General features: G+C 43.3%; 2 protein-coding genes across 5 annotated transcripts in view; both read right to left on the bottom strand.

Moving 5' to 3' along the window:
• Positions 1-1,607: 1,607 nt before the first annotated feature.
• Positions 1,608-8,246, bottom strand: LOC121321116 (extensin-1-like). The gene is made up of 2 exons (XM_041260019.1): positions 8,162-8,246; positions 1,608-2,527 (listed from the first exon to the last, which is right to left on the bottom strand). The coding sequence occupies exons 1-2, from the start codon at positions 8,244-8,246 to the stop codon at positions 1,608-1,610; spliced, it is 1,005 nt and encodes a 334-aa protein (XP_041115953.1).
• Positions 8,247-11,550: 3,304 nt separating this feature from the next.
• The window catches only part of LOC121321014 (E3 ubiquitin-protein ligase HERC2-like), an 80,803-nt gene continuing 79,347 nt past the window's right edge, over positions 11,551-13,006 (bottom strand). For 3 of the 4 annotated variants that reach the window (XM_041259907.1, XM_041259910.1, XM_041259909.1), the window contains one exon: positions 11,551-12,717. In XM_041259907.1, the coding sequence (XP_041115841.1) occupies positions 12,445-12,717 (273 nt within the window). In that variant the 3' untranslated portion in view covers positions 11,551-12,444. The remainder of the gene's footprint in view (positions 12,718-13,006) is intronic. The other variant, XM_041259908.1, reaches the window with a different exon arrangement.

The following is a 13,006-nucleotide window of genomic DNA, read 5'->3' as shown; positions in this document are numbered from 1 at the left end:
CACACGCTGGGTGTGACGAATCGTACGAGACACATCTGCTTAAGAATTAAAAGAGTTTATGTGGCAATTTGAAAGGGTTAAGCTAAAATATAAAGAGGTACTTTCTGTGTCTGTTTGCACAGAAACCTGCTTCATTCTTAGTTTTCTGACCAGACCATCAATGAAAACACATGCATCAGTAAAACAAAATAGCTGTTTTTTTTTTTTAAATTAGTAGTCTCCAATTCATTTTTACCCTGTTTTTCTCCCAATTTGAAATGCCCAATTATATTTAGGCTCAGCCCACCGCTAACACCCCTGCGCTGACTAGGGAGCGAACGAACACACACTGTCCTCCGTCAGCCGACCGCTTCTTTTCACTCTGCAGGCCCGCCATGCAGCCAACGCAGCTCTGGGCAGGGTCAAAAGACAACACACCGGGCCAGTCTACAGGGGTCACTGGTGCGCAATGAACTGAGAACACCGTGGCCAGCCTAAACCTCCCAGCCCTGGCGGACAGGGTGTCCTCGGCTCACCGCTCCCTTCCACGGCCGGCAGTGGAACAGCCTGGACTCCAACAAGTGACGTCCAAGCTATAGGACGCATCCTGCACTCACGCAGAGATAGGACGCATCCTGCACTCCACGCGGAGATAGGCAGAGATAGGACGCATCCTGCAGTCCACGTGGAGATAGGACACATCCTGCACTCCACGCGGAGCGCCTTTACCAGATGCGCCACTCGGGAGCCTCCAAAATGATTTCTGTTTTAATAGGATTACACTTTTCATTGGCCAGTTCTTCATAATCCTCTTGGAAAGAAATGTGAATTCAATTAAAAAAATTACATTCAAACCCTGAAAACGCAATATTGACATAATGTAATATTAACAAAATATTACTTTATTGAAACCCTTTACACCAATCTGAATGAGATTTTCATTTTTCAGGCCAGTGGTCTGCTATGAAGTATAATTATTTATAACACTGTTATATGAGTGGCAATTAAAAAAAAAAAAGAGTAGCAACTATAAACTTGAAATGGAAACATGAAATGTTTTGGCAGAGGCTTCAGGAGAAAGTTTAGAGAGGCAGTGAGCAGAACTAACACACTATGAAATTCCATTGAGATGTCTTACACAAGCGTAGTGTAGAGTCCTGAGTCACTCCCATAGCTCAAGTGCAGCCTCACTCTACTGTACTGTATAGTATTTGTTTTCTTTTTATAATTCATATATTTTCAAACAGTCAAACAACATTGGGCTAGATTCTCAGAGCCATTTACTCTTAATCTCTTACCACATATTTACCACTTTCAGTCAGTATGCAAGTTTGACTTTAATCAATCTTCAAATGCCATAAATGCTGGTAGAAATATTGACAACTTATTTTATTCAGAACCTCGATTAATCCCATTTATTAACAGTCCTGTATGAACTGGTACTGCACTGCAGGAATAGTGTACTCCCCCAAAAATCTGTTTAATATGGACTTTTACAATTAGCATATATTACAGTTAACCTCTAATAAATTGAGATTTATGTAACCAGAAATGGGTACTTTAAGAAAAGAATTTAGCTTGAAATGACAGAGATGATGAAGATGATGATGAATAAATGATAGCTGAAATCAGGTCCAGTAATGCTCGGCTGGGTTGTCCTCCCTGAATGAAGCAGGGGTCCGGTAATGCTCGGCTGGGTTGTCCTCCCTGAATGAAGCAGGGGTCCGGTAATGCTCGGCTGGGTTGTTCTCCCTGAATGAAGCAGGGGTCCGGTAATGCTCGGCTGGGTTGTCCTCCCTGAATGAAGCAGGGGTCCGGTAATGCTCGGCTGGGTTGTCCTCCCTGAATGAAGCAGGGGTCCGGTAATGCTCGGCTGGGTTGTTCTCCCTGAATGAAGCAGGGGTCCGGTAATGCTCGGCTGGGTTGTCCTCCCTGAATGAAGCAGGGGTCCGGTAATGCTCGGCTGGGTTGTCCTCCCTGAATGAAGCAGGGGTCCGGTAATGCTCGGCTGGGTTGTTCTCCCTGAATGAAGCAGGGGTCCGGTAATGCTCGGCTGGGTTGTTCTCCCTGAATGAAGCAGGGGTCCGGTAATGCTCGGCTGGGTTGTCCTCCCTGAATGAAGCAGGGGTCCGGTAATGCTCGGCTGGGTTGTTCTCCCTGAATGAAGCAGGGGTCCGGTAATGCTCGGCTGGGTTGTCCTCCCTGAATGAAGCAGGGGTCCGGTAATGCTCGGCTGGGTTGTCCTCCCTGAATGAAGCAGGGGTCCGGTAATGCTCGGCTGGGTTGTTCTCCCTGAATGAAGCAGGGGTCCGGTAATGCTCGGCTGGGTTGTTCTCCCTGAATGAAGCAGGGGTCCGGTAATGCTCGGCTGGGTTGTTCTCCCTGAATGAAGCAGGGGTCCGGTAATGCTCGGCTGGGTTGTTCTCCCTGAATGAAGCAGGGGTCCGGTAATGCTCGGCTGGGTTGTTCTCCCTGAATGAAGCAGGGGTCCGGTAATGCTCGGCTGGGTTGTTCTCCCTGAATGAAGCAGGGGTCCAGTAATGGTCGGCTGGGTTTGCGCAGAAGCAGGATCAGTTTACAGTCAGTGACCCTCCCATTCATTTCACTTACATGGATACAGCTGGGCTGCCTAGGTTCCCTGCCATGTGATGTCTAATTACCAGCCAGTGTTTGATTAGACTGCTATATGAATTATACTGCTGTTAGTCCTGAGGGAGTGGGCACACACAAAACAAGGGAAATGCCTTTACTCTGCCATCCAAACAAACACAAAGCAGAAAGTCCTGTTTAACAGTGTCTTGCCAGATTTGCAGAAGCTGCTGTGAAGGCTAGCGCTCTGTTGCAGCATCTGTCACTGTTCATTTGGTGGGCCCTGTTTGTGTTGTATATTGTAACATGCAGCATGATGGCTCCAGTACCCCTAACAGCCCAGGGATTCGCTTTCACTGGGAGCTATACTATACATTTATTTTAAAGCATTGTTTCCAGGACACAAGACTGCACTTACAGACAGGCTCAGAGTATAAAACAAAGGACTGTGCAGGTGCTTCAGGACCTGGGTTCAAACCGCTGCCCTACACAATACTCTATATTCAATATTCTTTAGTAGGTTTTATTATTATTATCTAATATTACAATGAGAAATGTGGATGTTGAACAAAAACAAAGCACCCGGGTGCATAATATAAGATCAGTGGTATCTCCGAGTGAATGGGTTAGAAAAATTAATTCAATGTAAACAAGTACTTCGGTAACATGTATCCCCTGCCATAGATTATTTGATGACCAGGACGTATATCTACAGCATGTACAGAACAGTATAGAGTAAGAATGTGTATTGTGAGAATCATAGAATACAGCTGTACACCAGCCGTAAAGATACTGTAATGTGTCAGAGGCTGTAACCCCTGCAGTGTTTACAGTTGTTGGCATGGCGATCCCCACTGCAGACAGTCCTCAGGCTCACTCGGTGTAGGGTTACATGAACCAGCCTGGGAGGACAGTATTAATAATTGGGAGAGCTCCATGCTAAATGAGTACCTGTTTACGTTCTGTTATTGGATTGCGTTCATGTCACTGGGCTGAGCAAGTGTGTAAACGGCAGGCAGTGATTGGGTTGGAATCCTGTCCATCACTGACGTGTGTTATAGGAGGCTGGGTTATACTGTGTGGTGACCATTTTAATATCAGAGTGCCATTCAGACCTCTCCTGTCTTTTATTACCACCAGCTGTAAAAAATAACCCACATCCACCCACCTGGTCTTACTCAGGGCAGAAACAAACTCTTTAAAAAGCCTCAAGAGTCACATGACCTCAATACACCTCAACTGGACTTACACAGGGCAGAAACAAACTCTTTAAAAAGCCTCAAGAGTCACATGACCTCAATACAGCAGCCACATAAGGTCAGGGGTCAATGTCACCAGCATGTGTTGGCAGGCAGTGCTGTAAACCTAAGAAATGCTCAAACAAAGCAAGTTCATTAAATGCCAAGCATTTCGAGCAAAACACTTGTATTGATTTTTCTTTTTCTTTTAGTATTGATTATTTTAGCACTGTTGAGTGTTTTATAGTTCAGCATAGTTTATATAACCATGAGATAAGTAATCAGTTCATCAATTGGTCTCCACTTATTGAGAAACTCAAACCATCAAGTTTTTGCCCTCTCCAAGTTTGTGACAACACTGAGGCTCTGAAATAAAGGGCTGTATTCAGTGTCTTCTGGATTCATTGTTCCTATACAACTAACGCAATGATACAGTTAATTACAGACCTCTTTTTACACACAGTATTATACAGTACACATAGTTAACACAATAGCCTTATTAATCCCTATCTCTAACCACTGGCTTTGAAGAGCTACCGTTCGTTACACAAGAGCCAGAAGGAGTGAACCAACCTGGTCTTGTGGAACAAGAAGCTGGATGAGCCTGGTCATGTGGAACAAGAAGCTGAATGAATGAGCATCACATGCAATACTACAACTGCAACTTATGACCAGATTAGGAATGAAGAAGGAGGAAGAGGAGAAGGAGATGTACTTCCAGTAATTGCATGCAATGATCTACATCATGCAATGAAAACTATATCAAGACTATAACATCAGAAGACCAATCCAACCCTAATTCTAAAAGCAGCATGGACATTAATGAGACTGGTCATCATCGATTCTTAACACTGAGCTCAAAGCGAATTTGTTTTTTCTTGTCCCTGGTCCCGGTTTCATATTTTCTCTAAGAGACAGGAACCGAAAATACATTATTTTAACTATTATCTCGCTCTACAACTTTGACCATTTCTAAATGAAGGCTATAGAAACAGACGTGCAGGTGTGTTTCAGCACGTTGCTGTGCATGTCCTGTGTGCATTAACAGCAGCTATCCATCCCAACCCAAGCAGCTCCGAATGTTACAGTAACAGCAGCTATCCATCCCAACCCAAGCAGCTCCGAATGTTACAATAACAGCAGCTATCCATCCCAACCCAAGCAGCTCCGAATGTTACAATAACAGCAGCTATCCATCTCAACCCAAGCAGCTCCGAATGTTACAGTAACAGCAGCTATCCATCTCAACCCAAGCAGCTCCGAATGTTACAATAACAGCAGCTATCCATCTCAACCCAAGCAGCTCCGAATGTTACAATAACAGCAGCTATCCATCCCAACCCAAGCAGCTCCGAATGTTACAATAACAGCAGCTATCCATCCCAACCCAAGCAGCTCCGAATGTTACAGTAACAGCAGCTATCCATCCCCAACCCAATGTTACAGTAACAGCTCCGAATGTTACAATAACAGCAGCTATCCATCCCAACCCAAGCAGCTCCGAATGTTACAATAACAGCAGCCATCCATCCCAACCCAAGCAGCTCCAACCCAAGCAGCTCCGAATGTTACAGTAACAGCAGCTATCCATCCCAACCCAAGCAGCTCCGAATGTTACAATAACAGCAGCCATCCATCCCAACCCAAGCAGCTCCGAATGTTACAGTAACAGCAGCTATCCATCCCAACCCAAGCAGCTCCGAATGTTACAATAACAGCAGCTATCCATCCCAACCCAAGCAGCTCCGAATGTTACAATAACAGCAGCTATCCATCCCAACCCAAGCAGCTCCGAATGTTACAATAACAGCAGCTATCCATCTCAACCCAAGCAGCTCCGAATGTTACAGTAACAGCAGCTATCCATCCCAACCCAAGCAGCTCCGAATGTTACAGTAACAGCAGCTATCCATCTCCAACCCAAGCAGCTCCGAATGTTACAGTAACAGCAGCTATCCATCTCAACCCAAGCAGCTCCGAATGTTACAGTAACAGCAGCTATCCATCCCAACCCAAGCAGCTCCGAATGTTACAGTAACAGCAGCTATCCATCCCAACCCAAGCAGCTCCGAATGTTACAGTAACAGCAGCTATCCATCTCAACCCAAGCAGCTCCGAATGTTACAGTAACAGCAGCTATCCATCCCAACCCAAGCAGCTCCGAATGTTACAATAACAGCAGCTATCCATCCCAACCCAAGCAGCTCCGAATGTTACAATAACAGCAGCTATCCATCTCAACCCAAGCAGCTCCGAATGTTACAGTAACAGCAGCTATCCATCCCAACCCAAGCAGCTCCGAATGTTACAATAACAGCAGCTATCCATCCCAACCCAAGCAGCTCCGAATGTTACAGTAACAGCAGCTATCCATCCCAACCCAAGCAGCTCCGAATGTTACAATAACAGCAGCTATCCATCCCAACCCAAGCAGCTCCGAATGTTACAGTAACAGCAGCTATCCATCCCAACCCAAGCAGCTCCGAATGTTACAATAACAGCAGCTATCCATCCCAACCCAAGCAGCTCCGAATGTTACAGTAACAGCAGCTATCCATCTCAACCCAAGCAGCTCCGAATGTTACAGCAGCAGCTATCCATCCCAACCCAAGCAGCTCCGAATGTTACAGTAACAGCAGCTATCCATCCCAACCCAAGCAGCTCCGAATGTTACAGTAACAGCAGCTATCCATCTCAACCCAAGCAGCTCCGAATGTTACAGTAACAGCAGCTAACAGCAGCTCCGATCCATCTCAACCCAAGCAGCTCCGAATGTTACAGTAACAGCAGCTATCCATCTCAACCCAAGCAGCTCCGAATGTTACAGTAACAGCAGCTATCCATCTCAACCCAAGCAGCTCCGAATGTTACAGTAACAGCAGCTATCCATCCCAACCCAAGCAGCTCCGAATGTTACAATAACAGCAGCTATCCATCCCAACCCAAGCAGCTCCGAATGTTACAATAACAGCAGCTATCCATCCCAACCCAAGCAGCTCCGAATGTTACAATAACAGCAGCTATCCATCCCAACCCAAGCAGCTCCGAATGTTACAATAACAGCAGCTATCCATCCCAACCCAAGCAGCTCCGAATGTTACAATAACAGCAGCTATCCATCCCAACCCAAGCAGCTCCGAATGTTACAGTAACAGCAGCTATCCATCCCAACCAGCAAGCAGCTCCGAATGTTACAATAACAGCAGCTATCCATCCCAACCCAAGCAGCTCCGAATGTTACAGTAACAGCAGCTATCCATCCCAACCCAAGCAGCTCCGAATGTTACAATAACAGCAGCTATCCATCCCAACCCAAGCAGCTCCGAATGTTAACAGCAGCTATCCATCCCAACCCAAGCAGCTCCGAATGTTACAGTAACAGCAGCTATCCATCAACCCAAGCAGCTCCGAATGTTACAGTAACAGCAGCTATCCATCCCAACCCAAGCAGCTCCGAATGTTACAGTAACAGCAGCTATCCATCCCAACCCAAGCAGCTCCGAATGTTACAATAACAGCAGCTATCCATCCCAACCCAAGCAGCTCCGAATGTTACAGTAACAGCAGCTATCCATCCCAACCCAAGCAGCTCCGAATGTTACAGTAACAGCAGCTATCCATCCCAACCCAAGCAGCTCCGAATGTTACAATAACAGCAGCTATCCATCCCAACCCAAGCAGCTCCGAATGTTACAATAACAGCAGCTATCCATCTCAACCCAAGCAGCTCCGAATGTTACAATAACAGCAGCTATCCATCTCAACCCAAGCAGCTCCGAATGTTACAGTAACAGCAGCTATCCATCCCAACCCAAGCAGCTCCGAATGTTACAATAACAGCAGCTATCCATCCCAACCCAAGCAGCTCCGAATGTTACAATAACAGCAGCTATCCATCCCAACCCAAGCAGCTCCGAATGTTACAGTAACAGCTGCTAACTCAACCCATGGTCAGGTAAAAGCTGTTTTGTAACATGTTAGTTTTGTAACATGCTGTATGGAAGTTCTTGCTGAAAGAACAACGCGTGGCTCATTATCCCTCATATTGTCTGATCACATGAAGATGTGACGCAGTGATGAGGATCACATGCAGGATCACCAGCCTCCAGGAAAATGAAACAGAGCATCCAACACAGAGAAGCTTTGCACAGAGCGCCATGTGATTTCTTGTTAAATAACTGCAAGTACAGGCCACCCTCTGCCAAATTCCCAAGGATCAACCTTACAATAATGAATGGATCCTGCAGAGATAATCTGGCCCCAACCTCAAGCCTGACTTGTGAGAGAGCGCTCTGCAGGTCATGTGACAACCTCTGATGCTTTCTGATGTCAGCACTGTAGCCTACTCTACCTACCTGACCTGTGTGGACACCCCTGTAGCTCAGCTCCTTTGACCTCTGACGTGTGAAGGACTTTGGGCTGCCCCTTTGTAAAACACATCCTTACTCTTACTCTGAAAATGCACAGAGAACCTTGGCTTCATACTAAAGTTACTGAATTGTGTGAAACAGTACTTGTAATGGCAGTGTATTAGTCCGTGGTTATAGAAGACACAAGGATGGCAACGTGGTATGAGTGGCTATTAAAATATCTCCTGGCAGCACACGTTTAACTGAGGTTTGAAAAGGGTTCAATGTTTAATCCTAATAGTCATACAGTAGTATTTTACTCAACGTTTAACTGGAATCTCACGATCTTCCCATCTTTTCAATCATTTACACAGTAGCATCTTGAAGCACTGTAGTCTGTATATGACGTTTCTAAATACATGTCAAACATAAAACTGGTCATGAAGGCTAAATCAAATCTGTTTTGAAAATGTTTATGATGGTTTAAGAGCTAAACAATTAATTATTAATTTTAAATGTAAAGCCTTGTTTATCATAAATAAAATACATTTGTTTAAATGGTTTATCATCATGATGTATGTATTGCATCCTGCACAGAAAACACATACTCTAGGATGGAATGGGTTTACATACAGTAAAGTACATTTTCAAACTAACTTATGCAAGCACCATCGGACTACTTTACTGTAGTGTACTGTAATTATTCTTAAACTGACAGGCTAAGACTAGGAAATATGCTTACAATGCATAAGTGGGGCCTCAAAAGTATGTACTTTGACACAACTGGCTAAATAGATCCCAGTAAAAGAAATGTGAACTGGAACAGAGGCTTACGTTGGGAAAAACAGTAAAAACACAACCTTTGGGATTTTAATTGGTGTCAATGGGTCCCACTACTAGTCTCGCTTTCAGGTTCCACCACGGTCATTACTATAGATTTGTATTCATCTAATACACTACACTGTTGGCAGCAAGAAGAATGTAACCAATGTTTTCTCACTGACCTTCATAATCAGCACCGAATATTCCTGTAGAAGGTATTAAGCACTGGCATAGAAAAATAATGAACTCATGGGTAATATTCCACAAAGATCATCACAGCAAGAAATAATGAACATGTTTGAAGAAGGATTTGTGTCAAGAACGCCTAGATTTTGATGAAAAAACTGGAATATTCACACTGTGACCAGTAAAGCTGTACACAAAGTGAAGTTTGAGGTGGAACCAGCAGTCCACTCAGAGTACTAAGGCTGAATCCAAGGTGCGTGATCCGGGATGCTAGCATTGAGAACACTGCATGCAATATTCCAGAGACCTGTTTTACATGACCACTGGTGTGCTTTTAAATGTACTGACTGCCATTCAGTCACGCAAACGAAAGACATAAATATTATCTTCACTTTAAACAATAGCTTCGTAGTGCATGTCAGGGGAATATTCCGTTTTTTTAAGCACCCACCCACCTCCTAAAGAGCTCAAATATATAAAACTTTCAAGACAGTGGTTATCAACCAGACCTGCAATTGCTCCCAGTTCAGGGTTGCAGTCTGGTACTGAAGACAGACCAGGGCCAGTGTCTGGGGGTGCAAGGGACTGCACCCGGCCCCAGCCCTTTCTGAGCCCACTTTAATGATTAAAACATATAGAGGCACCGTCGATCTACTGGGATTAGAAAAAGAAACCGCAGCAAGGAAGTATTGGCAGATTCAATCAAAACACAACATTTGCAAATCGCAGCTGACACCGTCTACCTGGAGGCGGGACGCAGAGCGAGCGCTCTGGCGATGCGTCAATGTCAAGGTCATGTGATTGCTGTTCTGGAAGATCATGTGATACTAACAGATGGTAAAAAGTCAGTATTTAAAAAAAATTGGATGGTTTTGGGATATTAATTTGTTAGTATGAATTTGTTAAGTTTAGAATGTTGGTTTTCACTTATGAGTTGTAACAAATGCATTTTGATATGGAGACTTTTATAGAAAAGTTTTCACACTAACTTGTACTTGATAACAATTAAAAAATCCAATTGATGCCTAGGACTAATACGTTTTTGTGACTAATTTGAAGCTATTAATATGTTTAAATATTAACTAAAATCGAGTTAACTATCAAATTGATTAATCTCGTTACACAATATAACGAGATATACTGTTACTTGATTGTCTTGTTCCCAATCATCTTAGATTGGTATCTTGATGCATCATACTTTGAAAAGGAAAGCAGTGGTGTCAAAGTTAAAGTAATCACTCTACACAGATTAGATATAACAATGCATGCAAGATGAATTCTTTTTTATTATTATGATTTATTTTTTTAAACAAAAAAAATTACATGATTTATGATTTATTTTTTAAACATATCTTTTGTAAAATAAAATAGCTTTGGGGGCTAAATGTTTGTACTTTTCATTGGAAGTGTTTTTAAGGAATTCCCGTCTTTGTTCTATAGATGTTTATGAGCAGGGAAACAAATGTGAATATAATGCTGTAGGAGTTAGTGTGCTGTGCACGGGCTGCATGGGATACACAGAATGCTTAGCACACAGTTTCTAGTAGATGTACTGTGGTATTTTCCGATAGGGTAGTATACTAGTTGCACGCATTGTACAAGGCTACTCATGGTTTTTATACTATGAAATTACTACAGAAAAAGGACTGCAGAACAATATTAACGTGGACCTTGTACATGAAGTCTGGGGGGCCACTTTAACAATCATGCAAAAAAAAAGAAGGTAGGAAGCATGCTTGCTTTCAATGGCTATTTCTATATGAAATAAAAAAAAAAAAAAAAAAAGTAAAGATTGTTATGTTTCAATGCACAGCAAGGTTAACAAAGTCCTCTTCGCTGCTGCTTACCTGGTATGTCAGGGGGTGGTTACACCAACTTGTGTTGGAAAACCCTTTTATGAAAAAACAAAACAAAACAAGCGTACCATAGAGTAAATCACCTCAATAGATACTAAGCCTAGCGACTGCCAACTCCAAGCAGTGAAATTCCTCAGGAATGTTCTAGCCAGTACTACAGTACCGCTGTATTCTAACTAATCCCAGCTGAACTCTCTGTAAAAACTATGATTAACAACAAGCGGACTGCAAGAGGGCCAAGGTAAGCAGCACATGCAGGGGGCAGCCAGGCCTGTTTCGTGGTCCTAGCAGATTACAGAGTCAAAAACCTTTAGAAACTGAAATCAAAAACAGAAAACTGCAGGTACAATAATACGCACAGCATGTGTTCAGTCGTATTTCCTGAGGCATCTACACATTCTTTTTTTTATTCATTGCACCTGTTAGTGCTGTCTATTTCCTGTCTGATATTCGATTAGGACATTGGTCACCTCTCCAGCCAATGACAGGCTACTTTTCTGCAGGATGTATCGTGGGCTGCAATCAGAAGGATCACTTTCAGTTGAAGTTTATTCACAGGTAAATGAGATGCTTGTGGTGGATACATGGCACAATCATTATATATACATTTCCGAATGACTACAGTGTGCACGCATACGCTTGTGAAGGTAATTAAAGACACATAATAAAGACACTAAAATGACACATTAGCAGGCTGTGTTATGAGAGTAGAAGTATTTTAAGGAATACTGATCCTGTCAATCAAAAAAGGTTGTTCTAAAGAAACACTGCTATTACCGTCAAAGAAATATTTAAAATAAAACTCATATGTTGCATATTATCTCCACTATACAACAAACTAATATGAAGGGCACAGCACATGTTTCTAATCGTCTACCACAGTGCCAGGCTAAATGCCATGTGTTACATGTTGCACTGCTTACTTAAAATAGAAACATTTACATGACATTAGTAAACACAAAAATATACATTTTTTTTTTTTTTTTTTTTTTTTTTTTTTTTTTTTAAACGAATTCAAAAGAAAACCTATTTTCTCCAGGATACAGTGCTGTTATAGCTAATTGCACATATGTCTTACGGGATTATTAGCCAACTGTGTATAAAGTAATAAATAATATTTAGTGCGGTTAAAACAGAAGTTGTCGTTCCCCTGGTTCTCGTCTGGTTTTCACTTCTCCGATTCATTCCCTTTTCCACTGGGAGATACTCTGAGTGTCCAGTTAAGCAGTCCTGTGATTTCCTCTTCCACTGAGAGATACTCTCTCAGTGCCCAGTTAAGCAGTCCTGTGATTTCCTCTTCCACTGGGAGATACTCTCTCAGTGCCCAGTTAAGCAGTCCTGTGATTTCCTCTTCCACTGGGAGATACTCTCTCAGTGCCCAGTTAAGCAGTCCTGTGATTTCCTCTTCCACTGGGAGATACTCTCTCAGTGCCCAGTTAAGTAGTCCTGCGTGGAATCCGAAGCGAAGGAATCAGCGTCCTCATTGTCCGAGCCCTCGCTACTGTCGTCTGCAGCCGGCTCCCCACTCAGTGCGATGCGTGCGTAGTCATCGGTGTCAATGGACTTGCAGAAATGAATGGCGTACTTCAGCTTTTCCTCCAGCACCTGCTTACAGGAGTACCTGGGCAACTTCAACAGGAAGAAGCACGTGTAGGACTCTGGCAGGAAGTGATCAGGAGGGTTGTATTTATCCAGCACCTGGAAACAGACAGGAGGGTCACATGCTTGCTTTACAGGTGCTTCACATGCTGATTTTTTTCCTCTCTAGATTTTACTGTAGATATTTGTATCACACCGTACACTCTGATCAAATAAGTGGTACGTCCTGCAATCTATGAATTGGTGATCTCAAAACAAATGCAATAGCTCCCTATCACACCCTGTTATAACTCAATAAAACCCAACCTGTCCCCATTTAAAACAAGGTTTCCAAGCACATGTCTAAAACACTAAACCCACAAGAGCATGACAACACCTTGGCCATTTC

The sequence above is a fragment of the Polyodon spathula genome, chromosome 9 (genome assembly GCF_017654505.1).
Source record: "Polyodon spathula isolate WHYD16114869_AA chromosome 9, ASM1765450v1, whole genome shotgun sequence".
In the NCBI taxonomy this organism is placed as follows: domain Eukaryota; kingdom Metazoa; phylum Chordata; class Actinopteri; order Acipenseriformes; family Polyodontidae; genus Polyodon; species Polyodon spathula.
This window is presented reverse-complemented; position numbering and strand designations above follow the sequence as displayed.

Bases quoted from the DNA above. Each gene is read 5' to 3' on its own strand.
- LOC121321116 (XM_041260019.1), bottom strand. From the start codon at position 8,246: ATGTGTTTTACAAAGGGGCAGCCCAAAGTCCTTCACACGTCAGAGGTC. The intron at 2,528-8,161 runs GTAGGTAGAGTA...GCGCAAACCCAG, and splicing joins GGGGTGTCCACACAGGTCAG to CCGACCATTACTGGACCCCT.